The sequence below is a fragment of the Balaenoptera musculus genome, chromosome 3 (assembly GCF_009873245.2).
Source record: "Balaenoptera musculus isolate JJ_BM4_2016_0621 chromosome 3, mBalMus1.pri.v3, whole genome shotgun sequence".
NCBI lineage: Eukaryota > Metazoa > Chordata > Mammalia > Artiodactyla > Balaenopteridae > Balaenoptera > Balaenoptera musculus.
This window is the reverse complement of record NC_045787.1, coordinates 31,293,335-31,306,819: the sequence shown is the minus strand read 5'-3', so window position 1 is coordinate 31,306,819 and position 13,485 is coordinate 31,293,335. Positions and strand designations below refer to the sequence as shown.

General features: G+C 41.4%; 1 protein-coding gene across 2 annotated transcripts in view; it reads left to right on the top strand.

The window, feature by feature from the left end:
- FYB1 (FYN binding protein 1) overlaps nt 1-13,485 on the top strand; it is a 118,499-nt gene that overhangs the window by 11,844 nt on the left and 93,170 nt on the right. For both annotated transcript variants that reach the window (XM_036845486.1, XM_036845487.1), the window contains exon 2: nt 10,508-11,669. In XM_036845486.1, coding sequence (XP_036701381.1) covers nt 10,535-11,669 — 1,135 coding nt within the window. In that variant the 5' untranslated portion in view covers nt 10,508-10,534. The remainder of the gene's footprint in view (nt 1-10,507; nt 11,670-13,485) is intronic.

The following is a 13,485-nucleotide window of genomic DNA, read 5'->3' as shown; positions in this document are numbered from 1 at the left end:
CGTTTACCTTTCTGTAACAATAAGAATTTACCAGGCTTTGGGGAAGATCAAAAGAGATATTATATATGGAATTTTGTTTTTAAATGTGATTACTAGTTCTAATAATAGAGTTAGTAATGGGTGTAAAATACCAAACTCCAGAATGTTTTTTGCCAGATGTACAAGTGTTCATAGAAAAATATTGAGATCATTTATAGCCTGGAATAAGCGATCTTAGTAAAGCACAGACTTTAATCTAGATAGTGGCAAAGTGCCACATACTAGAACTAGCACATAAGCAAGGAATCACCAGTACCCTCAGGAGGGAATGATGGAATGCATGAATGAGAGGGAATGTGAAAACCCAGAGCAGCCGAAGTCATGTAACACCTTGGAAAATTGAGGGCGCCTGGGAAAAGAGGGTGGCTAGGTGTTAGGAGCAGGATATACATCATGGAAAGGTTGACATTGAGAACATCACAGTTTTGATGAGGAAAGGTGCAACTGACAGTAAAGAGCCCCATGATGACAAAGGTGAGAGAAATTGCTCATTTCCTGGCAAAGTCTTGCTGCTGTGACTTAGAGGAGAGAAAAAGTGAGGTCAGAACTGTGATGTGATTATATTATTTAATCCTGATTACAAAATACTGAATGCATTTTCTTCCAAGTTCAAAAGGAGAACAAATAGAATAAAAATGAGTTGAGAGGTGTGGGGAAAGGATTCCACATATTCTGTAGACTGAGGTTTGAAATATCAACCATCTCTGTGTGTGGAATCTTCCATAGTCCTCCTTTTCTTTTTTTCTAAATAAATTTTTATTTATTTATTTATTTATTTTTGGCCGTGTTGGGTCTTCTTTGCTGTGCACAGTCTTTCTCTAGTTGGGGCGAGCGGCGGCTACTCTTTGTTGCGGTGAGCGGGCTTCTCATTGTCGTGGCTTCTCGTTGCGGAGCACAGGCTCTAGGTGTGTGGGCTTCAGTAGTTGTGGCACAGGCTGAGCACAGGCTCTGTAGTTGTGGTGCACGGGCTTAGTTGCTCCGTGGCATGTGGGATCTTCCCGGGCAAGGGCTCAAACCCAGATCCCCTGCACTGGTAGGCGGATTCTTAACCACTGCGCCACCAGGGAAGCCCCGCCCTCCATTTCTTATATCTAGTTTTTATTTTCCTCAAATCACATTCTGGCTCCCTCGCTGACGAGCTGCCGCCCCCTGTCTTTTTTTTTTTTTTTTTTATTCAAACAGAAAGTCACAAAAATTATAATCATCCTCATCAGTTCACTCAGTCCCATGTAATTAATTTTTTTTTTCATCTTGATCTTTTGTTAGTGCCGCCCCCTGTCTTGATGGGCTTGTTGAAATCTTCCTCTTCTAAGCAGTTCTCTTCACACAGAACTTTTCACACGCTGGGAAGGAAGTGTCTAGAAAACCCCACAGATGGCCTCCTTTCCCCACCCCCGCACTTTCAGTTTCTAAGTTCTTGTCAACTGCAGAAAGGAACTCAAATCCCAGGCTGGGTGTCAAGGTGTCTTTACGTGTGTTGAGAGGGATCTGGGGGCTGAGAATAAAAGACAGCAGGACATTTCTATCTTATTTTTCCTATGCCAAGGAGTATCTTTCTCAGCCATCAAGAATGTTTTATTTCAAATTTCATATGTTTTTAGAAAAGTGAGTTTTCTTTTGCTGGTTTATACTCCTTTTATATGAAAATAGAATAACCTTTAGAAATAGTAGACGAAAATAAGATCTCTTTGAGGTGACAGAGTTGGAGGTACAGGTAAAATGAAAGGACTTGTATTATGATGTGGACATTAAATATTATCCTAATATCCAAATAAGCCCCTAGGAAGAGATCTATGAAAATACTTCAATTATCTACAAGTTCATTAGACAAAATGTAAATTCCTCCGAGCTTATCCTCTGACTTGGTATAGTTTATGCAGGCTAAGTGAATTATATCATAAGCAAATGTAAGATAAATTTGCTATAAAAACTATATAAAATGGAATAACAAAAACACATGGCGTCAGGACTGTTTGTTGTTCTATATTATCTACATCCTATCGCCATTCCATTAACATCAAGATGTCAAAAACTTACAGCAGAACAAATTTCAGAAATACATAGAAAGTCATAGGTAATTTCCTCATCCATTAATGGTTAAGCCATCAGAGACCATGCCAAAGTCAAAACTGTATTTGTGCAGGAGCTATTTGTTCAGATGACCAGGAAGAGGTTTGAAGATTCTAATTTGTAGAATGATGGTGATTTTCAAGCCTGTCTTTAAAGACAAAGGGTATCCAAAACCTAACTGATCAATATACCTGGAGAGTTCAAGGTGCCACAGCATTGGGGAGGTGGGTCTTTACTGGTTAAGCTTTTCCAGTTGCTGTGTGACCTGGCTTCCTCTACTTCAATTCACCCTAGAAGAGAGAACCCAGTAGGAACCAGGAAAGAGTGCAGAGCAGCAAGTGCCTGAGATCCCACAAGAGGGAATGATGATACACAGTGACATCTGCAGAGGTTTTCTGCTAAGATGCCCAGGCCAGCCTCCTGAGGAAAGAAAGGCCACATTGACCTGCGTCAAGCGAAGCCATGCACACACAGCTCCCGGAGAGACCCCACTCATTCCAGGTGTTTTCTTCCTACTGTATTTCACCTCACAACGCGAGGCTGGTGTGGTCTGCAGTTCCCTCTCCACCTTCACAAGTCACTGACAAAAATGTAAGGGGTTGTCACAGTCGGGGCTGCCACCACTTCTCCCACTGCCAGCTCCTCCTCCCTATGCTTTGCCCAGCCTGCAGCAGTCCACTCCCACCCCAAGAACTCAATTTGTGGTGAGAAGCACCTTCCCACATCCTGTTGAAGAGGGGCCTGATGCTCCCTTCAGTGTCAGAGGCTCAGCCAACTGGAATCCATCACAGCCCATTCGCCATGAAGTAAACATTCCGTTAAGCAAGGAGCTCTCGAGAATAGATTCATGACTGGGTTCAACGCTCCTTAAGAGGCTAAGGAAATCCTTTTTCCTACTTTCATATGTGTGATCAGTCATGAAGAAATTCGAGTAAATTCAGCCTGTCAGCCATATGTTTAATAGCGATTATGGAAAGAAATGTGCAGGCGTTATGGGAGTGCTTGTTTGGGTAGGGGGTGGCAGAGGGGGGTTGTTTTCGAGGAATAAAATAAAACCAGGTCCCTGCTTTTGCATCTCCTTAAGAAAACAGAGTACACACATTAAATACATAAATTATGATTCATTAAGTACCTAAATATTTAGACAGTGTTAACAGGGATGAAAAAAAGATTACTGCAGTTTCAGTGTCTAGAGTGGAGCTTGCCATCTACTCTCTTGTGAAGCATTGTCATAAGTACTGTATTTTCAACCACTAACTCTATCTTGACAACCAAAAGCAATTAAAGTCGTTTTATTACATAATTTCTAACAATAGAAGTTCTAAGAAAATTTATTTTCAGACTAAAATAATCCACCCCCCCCCAAAAAAAGTCCCTTTTCCAAGTTTACTGGGTATAGCAGATCAAGTCACTTTGAAAAGACAACTTATCACTATGTGTGTGTGTGCGTGTGTGTGTGTGTTGGGAAGTAGGGGAGGGCTTGGCTTGGTCATGAGGAATATATCTGTTGTTTTATTTTCTTTAATCTAGGCAATATAAATCCATGGTGCTAAATACTACTATTGCTCTATGAAAGTTTGAACTGCTTGAGTCTATTCCAAATTCTCACCAGCCTGCTTCCTACCTCAAGGATGGTAAATTTATCTGGCTTACAGAAGAACTATCTTTTCTGTCTTTTTGCTATACCTCTGGTCAATCCTGGGCTGAGTGGATCCTAAATTTGAATAACATGAGCCATCACCTCAGCAGAAGCTGTGTTCTCCCATGCAGCACGCCACCCTCACCTGCCTTCTTTCCTCTTCCACCTGTGCTGGGCAGGACTAGGACGGGCTTCCTGGAACATTTTCCCACTACATATGCATCTCCTTGCAGCCTGATGCAGCTGATGCCCCTCTATCTGGGGTTCTGTTCTGGACAATGGTGGCGGTGGTAGGAACTAATTTTGTTCCTTGAGAAGCACTAGCAATTCAGACCAAATAAATCATGAGTATTGACATGTTATCTCAACATAGTAATAAAAAAAAAGAAAACCTACACATGGTAAAATTGATCAATGATGAAAGAAAGAAAGAAGAAGGAGAGTCAGAGAGATAGAGGGAGAAAGAGACCAGTTTGGATAAACTATTGTTATTTACCAACTCCCTCATGATTAAAAGCATTAGATGCAATCAAGTGAAATCATTTTCTTCTCTTATTCCTTGGGTTCTATTTAGGAAAGAATAACAGCATCCATAAGAGTGGTTCATTCTCCTCACGCTTTAATTACAAAAGTGACACTAACACATATTAAGGAGGTAAAATTAGGCTCAAAGTTATTTTAAATTCATTAGTTACCCACGATTCATGGGTTTTTTTTTTAATTAATTAATTAATTAATTTATTTATTTATTTATTTTTGGCTGTGTTGGGTCTTCGTTTCTGTGCGAGGGCTTTCTCTAGTTGCGGCAAGTGGGGTCCACTCTTCATCGCGGTTCACGGGCCTCTCACTGTCGCGGCCTCTCTTGTCGTAGAGCACAGGCTCCAGACGTGCAGGCTCAGTAGTTGTGGCGCACGGGCCTAGTTGCTCCGTGGCATGTGGGACCTTCCCAGACCAGGGCTCGAACCCGTGTCTCCTGCATTGGCAGGCAGATTCTCAACCACTGCGCCACCAGGGAAGCCCTCATGGGTGTTTTATTTCTTTTGTGCTTTACAAATGAAACTTTGCAAAGATGAGACTTTCAAAGACAAGGAACTTTGAAAACAATCTAGTGATAGTCTTTTGTATTATTAGTTTCTCTACAGTTATTTGTAGGTTTTAGAGTGTATTACATTATAAAAATTAAAAGCAGAATTTCTGGTAAGATGTTTCCAATTATTCAGGAGCAAGAGGATTAGCTCAGGGATTCTCAATCTCAGCACTATTTCGACTGATAATTCTTAGTTTCGGGGTCTGTCCTGGGCGTTGTAGGATGTTTAGCAGCAGCCCTGGCCTCTATTCACTAGTTGTCAAGAGCACTTTCTCAGTCGGCCATTTCAATCAAAGATGTCTCCAGACATTGCCAAAATTGCCCCAATTTGAGAACAGCTGGATTAACCTAATGCCCAGGTTATATTCAAAACCAAACAAAATCCAGTTACCAATGTTATTAATTTTCCATATGAAAATATGTAGATGAACTAGCTGCAAAAGAAAACATTTTCTTGATGTGTAGTTTCTTGATGTCTGTTCTAAATGCCATCTCAGCCTTTGGTTAAGTATGTACTTGATTTATTGCCTTTAGGTAAGTTGCTGAAAGCAAAAAAGATTTTCTGGAATCTGGAGTTGTTAACTAGAAGTACAGAGGATATAGCTAAAGCATTTTTGCATCTTCCCAGGGACTGTGAAAAGCATGTTAAGTTTATGTTAGTGAAGGTATATAATTCTGAGGAAGGGGAAAACATGGAGGCTAAAGGAAATTCATTTCTGTCAAGAGCATCTCTACAATTACACCTGTATAATTATAGAGCAATGCACGGGAGTAGTTTTGGCTAAACATCGTTCAGACGTTCTCCGACTAAAAATGGTCCGATTTAGGATTTTTCAACGTTATAATGATGCAATATGCATCTAGGAAAAACCGAACTTTGAATTTTGAATTTTGATCTCTTCCCAGGCTAGCAACATGTGGTACGATACTCTCTCGTGATGCTCACAGCTTCCAGTCAGCTGTGCAATCATGAGGGTAAACAACCCATGTACTTGCAGCCATTCCATACACATACAACCATCCTGTTTTACTTTCAGTACAATATTCAATAAATTACCTGAGGTATTCAACACTTTATTATAAAATAGGCTTTGTGTTAGATGATTTTGCCCAACTATAGGCTAATGTAAGTGTTCTGAGCACGTTTAAGGTAGGCTGGGCTAAGCTATGATGCTTGGTAGGTGAGGTGTATTAAATGCATTTTCTATTTAGGATATTTTCAACTTACAATGGGTTTATCTGGATGTAACTATCATAAGTGGAGAAAGATCTGCACAAACTCATTAACAGCTGGAATTAATAACAATTTGCTTCAAATAAATTTGGAAAGTAAATTTCAAGTAAATTTCAAAATAAAATGTTTGTTTTACTTAAATATCTTAAACTCTGAGATCTCCTAGATTGTGAAATGCCTCTTCTTAAGAATAAACAGAAGCCAGATCTTTAAATCATTAAAACTTACAGAGGTCCTGCAAATTAATGTAAGGGGTTAGTAAGGGAGAAACTGGATGTAAATTATGTGAGAACTCTCTGTACTATCTTCTGAATTCTTCTGTAAATCTAAAACTGTTGTAAAAAATAAAGAAAGTAAGTCTATTTTTTAAGAGATGGTGCAAATAATATGCACTGATATGGATCCAATTATCAAGGGGGAAAAAGGAGAATTAATATTGAAAATATTTAACAACTGGAATTGCACAGGCACCAAGCAATCAGAGTGGCTGCTGATAACACATCCAGCTGAGCTGGTGTGTAGCAACTTAGTATCAGTTCAGGATAAAAGCAAGGTGCAAAGCAGGGGTTTCCATTTGTGCAAAAAGCGGGGACAGAAAGGATGTGCATGTGTGTTCATTTTTATATATTTGTATATGCACAGTTAGAAATATACATAACAAGCTGATAACAGTGGTTGACTGACTCTAGAGAGGAACTGGGTAAGTTCACCATGTAATTTATTGTTTAAAGCAGGTCAATTTTGAGAGTAAAAGGGAGCATTATTAATAATTATTCCAGAACAATAGGCATGAACTTGTACTGTACTGATAAGTCAGTATTTATGATCCCCATAGAACTGGGGCATGAGGGCTTGGAGGGTCAGGGTTTAGAGCAGGCTTACTTTTCCCTCTTTCATAAAATACATTGCTCTTACCCTCTTTTAAACTTTTTTAAAGTAAAAAGAGCCCTAGAAAATGGAATGAAATGAGAATGAGAGAATGTCAAACAATTTTTAATCATTTTTGCCTTTCTATCATTATCATAAAGAAAGAAATCTAGCTATTATTGTTAAGATTAAGGGCAAATCTGGGTGTTGAAAATTTTATCTGATAAACTTATTAAGAGTTGTAACAACTAAAAACCTCTAAAGCTAAGCAGTCAGTGTAAGAGATTAAATAGTTGTAGAGTTCAGGCTATTGATTTACGAGACATGTTAGTAAATTCAGATGCTGTTACTGTTTCTTCAGTGTGTCCCAGGTAGGAACCTGTGGCTCTTTCTTTCCCTGTCTTTCAACATACAGTTGAAAGTTTCAGAGTGGGGGGGGAAACCAAACTCAAACATCATAAACTCTATGATGTTATCCAGCAGTATGTTTGTTTCAGTCATATTAATTTAAAATTAAGACGTAACATTAATGACTGTAACTTCAGAATTTGGTCTCCTGGAGAAATGATGTTATGTGACTAGTGAATTCGAAAAAAAAAAAAATCATGATGGCAGACAATGCTTGGATGTATATTACATGCAATTCTTGATCTAAGAACTTTACATGCATTAACTCATTTAATCCTAATTAAAAAACAAAACCCGGTGAGAAATAGGTACTCATTATTCTCATTTTATAGGTAAAGAAAACTGAGTTTCAGAGAGGTTAAGTAATTTGCTTGATCACACAGCTAGTGAGTAGCAAAGTCAAGGCTGGAACCCAAGTCAATGATTTCAGAGACGTTGCTATTAACCATGATACTGCACTGCCTCCTGGTTTTGAGTTGGCATCTGGGACTTAAATTCCAAATCAACCACTTCCATATTTTCTAAACTAAAAGCAGGGTGTGCAGTTTGACAATGTGTTAGTGTGTCTCATGGATTTCCCCCCATGAAATCCAAGTTGTGAAGTTGCTGTGACTAAATAGGATATCACTTAAATCCTTTAGTTTCTGTTTTGTCACCAATGCAGTGAGAGAGGTGGAATAGATAATTTCTAAGTCTTCACTTTCTTTATAAAAATAGGAAACCCTCCCAGGTTCCAGGCATTCTTTAAAGTGCCTTACAGATATTGATTTCTTTTAAAGCCCTATGACACGACTTTATTATTCCCTTAATAGAGGTGAGCGAACTGAGGCCCAGGGAGCTTATGTACCTCACCTTACAGTAAATAGCTGATCAGACTCAAAACCTGGCTCCCTAGTCGATGCTCTTAACCACTCTACTCTGCAGCCTCTTATCATTCTGGACTAAATTGTAGATCTAGAATATAAATTACAAAATATAGAGTGCGTCTAGAATAAAAGATTCTTCCCTAGAGACAGACTTTCTTCCAGGTGGGGAGCAAATTTTTGTATTGATATTTTTTTATGCATCTTGTGTTAAGGTTTAAAGTCCTCTGCATCTATGATCTCCCAGGAGGCACAGGGTAGGACCCATCTTCACCTGTTCCCTCTGCCAGCACCCAAACTCTCCCTGGTTCTGCTGCCTTCCTGCCTATTACCTCCGGGATTACTTGAAGATTTGAGAAAATCATGGGGATAAAAAAAATGGTCAAGGGAGGCAAGGTAGAAAACAAGATATTTTCAGCAACTTGGATACAGGGTAGTAAATTAAAGGAGCAAAACCAAGCTGGAAATTGCTCCTTTCACCTCATTTTCGCCTCCTGCCTAGGTTCCTTACCCCAGTCCTGAAAGACTATAGTTTGGTACGGAGAGAAACTCTTGCTGAAGGGACCATTTCTTTTAAAATCACCATTCACAGTATTCATCTCAGTGCCAACCTGAACAATTTCCCAAATATATTAGAATCCCGAGGGTTCTATACAAAGAGGAATGAGACAGTTTCTGGATTTTGGAGCCTGAGACAGACCTGAGTCTGCATCCCTGTCCTCACAGTTCCTGGCTGTGAGCCCTTGAATATGCTACTTAACGTTTCTAATAATAATAATCTCCTTACATTGAGCCCAGGCTGAGGGCCCGGCAAGCACTTTACAAATTCTGTCTCTAACACACATGACAATTCTGGCAGATATGCTCTCTTATTCCCATTGTACAGATTGTGCAACTGAGGCCCTGCTAATCAACTAGGATTCCAACCGAGTTCCCATGCTCTTACATGAGGTCCTCCTGCAGTTTCAACCTCAATCCTTTTTCCTGTGACATGGAGTTAAATAATGCCATCATCCAAAAGAATGAGATGAGGTGACATAGATAACTTGCCTAGTTCAGAATCAAGCACATGTGTTTACACGCTAAACGGTGGTTCTTATTATCAGGAAAGGAAGTAACACAGGGGCATGTAGCAGGGCCTGCTGTGCTACATGAGTTAAGAGGAGGGAGCAATTCTTCCCAACCGGACAGGATCTGGTTTTGTGGTATCTGAGTGGAGCCTTGAGAGAAGAAATACGCTCGGCAATGACAGGTGAGGATAGAAAGTAAGAAAACGTTTTCTAGGTGAATTTTAAAGCAAAAAATGGAAACTGTCGTGGCTACCTGTGATTTTTTTTTTTTTCTAAGCCTCAGATTTTCAAATATTCCTAAGAGAACTAGAAAAGTTCAACTCTTGGCTTTTGAGAGAAAAAGCAAACCCACCATGAATTCTTCCAGGTTACATGGGATTATAGTCACAGAGAAAGGTGACTGCCCGCCCTCTTTACTAGGTAATACCCTAATTCTAGACCAGGGGGACAGAGACTGCAGAAACCAGCATCTGGAAATGAGATTTTCCAGCCTGCCCCTGCTCTTTCCTCGTCACCTGCCCTGTGTGCTCCAGACTATGCCCCTTGAAAATGAGCGCAGTCTGCCTGCTAGTCTGGTTCCAGTTGAATCATTTACACTAAATATGTATCAATAAGTAGAAAAACTCATTTTATTGCTTATGTATAAAAATGAGTGGGTTTTTCTGCCACATCTCCCTGTTAGCAAACAGAGGGACCTTATATATAGGTGGGAACAAGAACAGGCTTGCAAACACAGAAATGTCAAACGTGGCTATGCTGTGTAAAGCATGCAACCCAGATTTACAGAAGCGCGTGCTTTCATTTTTTAAATGCAGTTTCTATTTAAGAGGCTCAGCTATAAAATATGGAAGAGGTCATTTGTTAGTCACTTTCATATTTTTTCAAGTTCAACAAAACACATAAATACCAAGTTCAGAGTAAATCCAACAAGAGAGTTAGAGAACCAGTGAGAGGAAAGGGGAAAAGATAAGCTGTGACTTAACAACAACAACAAAAAGCAAGTCAGTCTAAGACAACCAAAAAAAAAAAAGTCTAAGTATCATAGCCCTCCCCCTTCAAGAAATTCTCACAACTTATTTTGCCATAGAGGAAGATAAATGTTACAACATCTCACGAACCAATCAGCGACGCTGCAGGCCTCAAACCAGGAAACCCTTTAAAGCGTAGTACTTTAAGTTGTGCAAGTGAGACTTTGGGCTCTCAGTGAGTTTTTGTTCCCTGTGCTTGCAGGATGGGAAAGCAGATGTGAAGTCCCTCATGGCGAAGTTTAACACAGGGGGCAACCCCATGGACCAGGTCTCGGTCAACAGCAGGCCCTTCAAGGTCCCGGGCCAAAACTCCCTTTCAGGAGTACAGGCCAAAAAGAACTTATTCAACAACCAAGGAAATGCCAGCCCTCCTGCAGGACCGAGCAGTGTGCCCAAGTTTGGGTCCCCAAAGCCCCCTCTGGGGGTAAAACCTTCTTCTGAGGAAAAGCCTGACAAGGAGCCCAAACCTCCATTTCTAAAGCCGACTGGAGCGAGTCCCAGGTTTGGACCGCAGGCCAACTCGGCCACCAGAGACCCCGAGGTGAAACCGGGATTTCTGAAAACTGTAGGCCCCAAGCCCATCGACTTGCACAAAGAAGATTCCAAACCTGCGGTTCCCCGGCCTCCTGGGAATAAGCCTTCACTTCACAGTGTAAACCAAGACCATGACTTTAAGCCACCAGGCCCCAAGCCGGGGTCAAATCATCCAGCCCAGGAAAATGAACCGAAGCAAGTCTTCCCAAAGCTGGCTGCGGCTAAAGGCAAGTTTATGTCAGCCTCACAAGATCAGGACCCCAAGCCCCTCTTCCCCAAACCCGTCTTTGGCCAGAAGCCATCCCTGAATGCAGATGACCCCCAGGAAGACGAAAGCCCCACCAAGACTGGGGCTCAACAGAGAGGCCCCCCGGCCCTCCTGGGAGCCAAGGCCAAAGCCGGCCCTTTGAAACCAGCCAGGGACGACCTAGAGAATAGAGAGCATGGAGGCGAGACGTCAAGTCTTCCTTTTCCTGGAGTCGTTCTGAAACCTGCTGCAAGCAGAGGGGCCCCAGGCCTCTCCAAAAATGCTGAAGAGAAAAGAGAAGATAGGAAGGTAGACGCTGCTAGGCACGTCTTGCTGAGCAAAATGAATCTGGAAGAGCCGGCCGCTGGGGCTCCTCCTGCCAAGCTCCTGAAGACACCTTCGAAGCGGACAGTGGCAGGGCCCTGGGGCCAAAGTCAAGAAAAGGAAAAGGAGGACCAGAATTCAGCCACCCCCAAGCGGAAACCCCTGCCCCCCTTGTTTACCCTGGGCCCCCCTCCACAAAAACCCAGCAGGCCGCCGCACGTTGACCTCACGAAATTCCGGAAAGCCGCTTCTGGAAACAGTGAGTTCTTTTCTCATTTGCTATTGCACATGTTATTTTCCCAGCAGAGGGTGTTCTAGCTTCCGGAGAAAAATTTGTAACAAGGAAACCATGCCATCACCGGTACTCCTGTGTGTATGACGACTCTTGTGTGGCATTTTTTTTCCCTCTGGTGTGGGATGTCTGAGAAGGTTGAAATCCTTAGTTTTAGGTCGGCGTTCTGTGAGGAAGTGCCTTGGGGGTCTGATTTGGGGGCGTGGGGAGAAATACATCCATTTGATTGCCAAGTGGTTTTGCTTAATGATAACCATTTCTTTTACTTCCTTTGTTGGGTTTCATTTCTGTTGAATGAGACTGAGGTGTGTTCCCTCTACTACCACAAAGGAGTTAGAAGGTGAGCAAACCTCTAAGTCAGTGGTGGATGCCCAGGGGACATTTGACTGTCACGGCTGGAGGGTGCTACTGGCGTCTAGCGGGTAGAGGCCAGAAACACTGCTAAACATCCTACAATGCACAGAACAGCCCCGCCCAACAAAGAATTATCCAGTCCAAAATGTCAATGGCACAGAGGTTGAGAAACCTTTTTCCAAATGATTTTAAATGTCCACAAATGTATCATATGTCCCCTAAGCCCAATATTCAAATAAGAGATGCACAGGACTCTTGTGAAATGGCACTTACTGTTTTATATTCTAGCTGTTTTCTATTGCTCCGTCAGCATAGTTTTCTGAACGTTTCTGATTCATAAAGTAGTACATAACTAAGATAATAAGCCAGACAAAGGGATACATTATTTTCCTCCTGGGTAAATAGTTTAATTTTCTACCAGAGATGTTACCACCATACTATGGCACATGCTAAAAGTTGATCCTGAATGACTTGACAAAGCTTTGTAACCCTCATAGTGATGAAAGAAGCTCACTTATGCTTGAAATGATTAATATTTTAGGCAAATAATGTACAACCGTTGTTTACTGTGAGAAAGGAAAAAGGATACTTAGGAGTGAGCACACCACAACTATATATATTTTTTACTTACGAAAGTGTGATCTAATTAAAGCAGTTCTGGGTATAAAGGTAGTTCATTTTTATTTTAGCTCTGTAGAAGCATCTCACAATATGTCATCTTCCTGAGACCAATATTCTCGATGTCAACCAACATGTTAGGAATCAAATCCCCCATTAATCGGTCTCGTAGAAAGCAAGTTTGGAATGACCCCGTGATCACCTGTCTTCTAGAAAGAGTTAGCCTGTTACACTTATTGTGTCCTCATATGTCACCTTCTCGTTTTAATACTGGGCCATAACTCAGAAATGTTGTTTTTCTGAAAGCTTCTAAAAAAACCCTTTCTTAATTCCCTGTCTTAGTTCTTCTGTGCCTCAGGTAAAAAATTAACTATCATAACCTCCATTTTATGGCTCTGAGTTCATGCCAAGGAAACTGTCCTGATGTGAAGCGGAAATCCTTGAGAGTTTTCTTCCACGTCTTCCATCTTTATTTACACTCCACCGCCTGGTTTGAGTGGTAGTACCCGGATGGCTGCTGTTGTGCTATTGAAATGCCAGTGAAGTCCTCTTTTGGCTCTGCAGTCCTGGCAAGGTCAGCCTTGAGCTGATTTTCAGTGCAATATAGCTCCAAGAGACCCAGGCAAAATTGCTTAGGAAGCCACGTTGACCCTTGCCCTCTTTCTCCTCCTCCTTGCAACCCTGTGCCCATCCTGACATGCCTCCCCACTGCTCATGTGCCCCATGACACAGTTTAGATTCTAAATCCTCTCATCAGTGTACCCTACCTCCACCCTCTGATCCCTCGATATACATTATGCTTCAAAGTGGA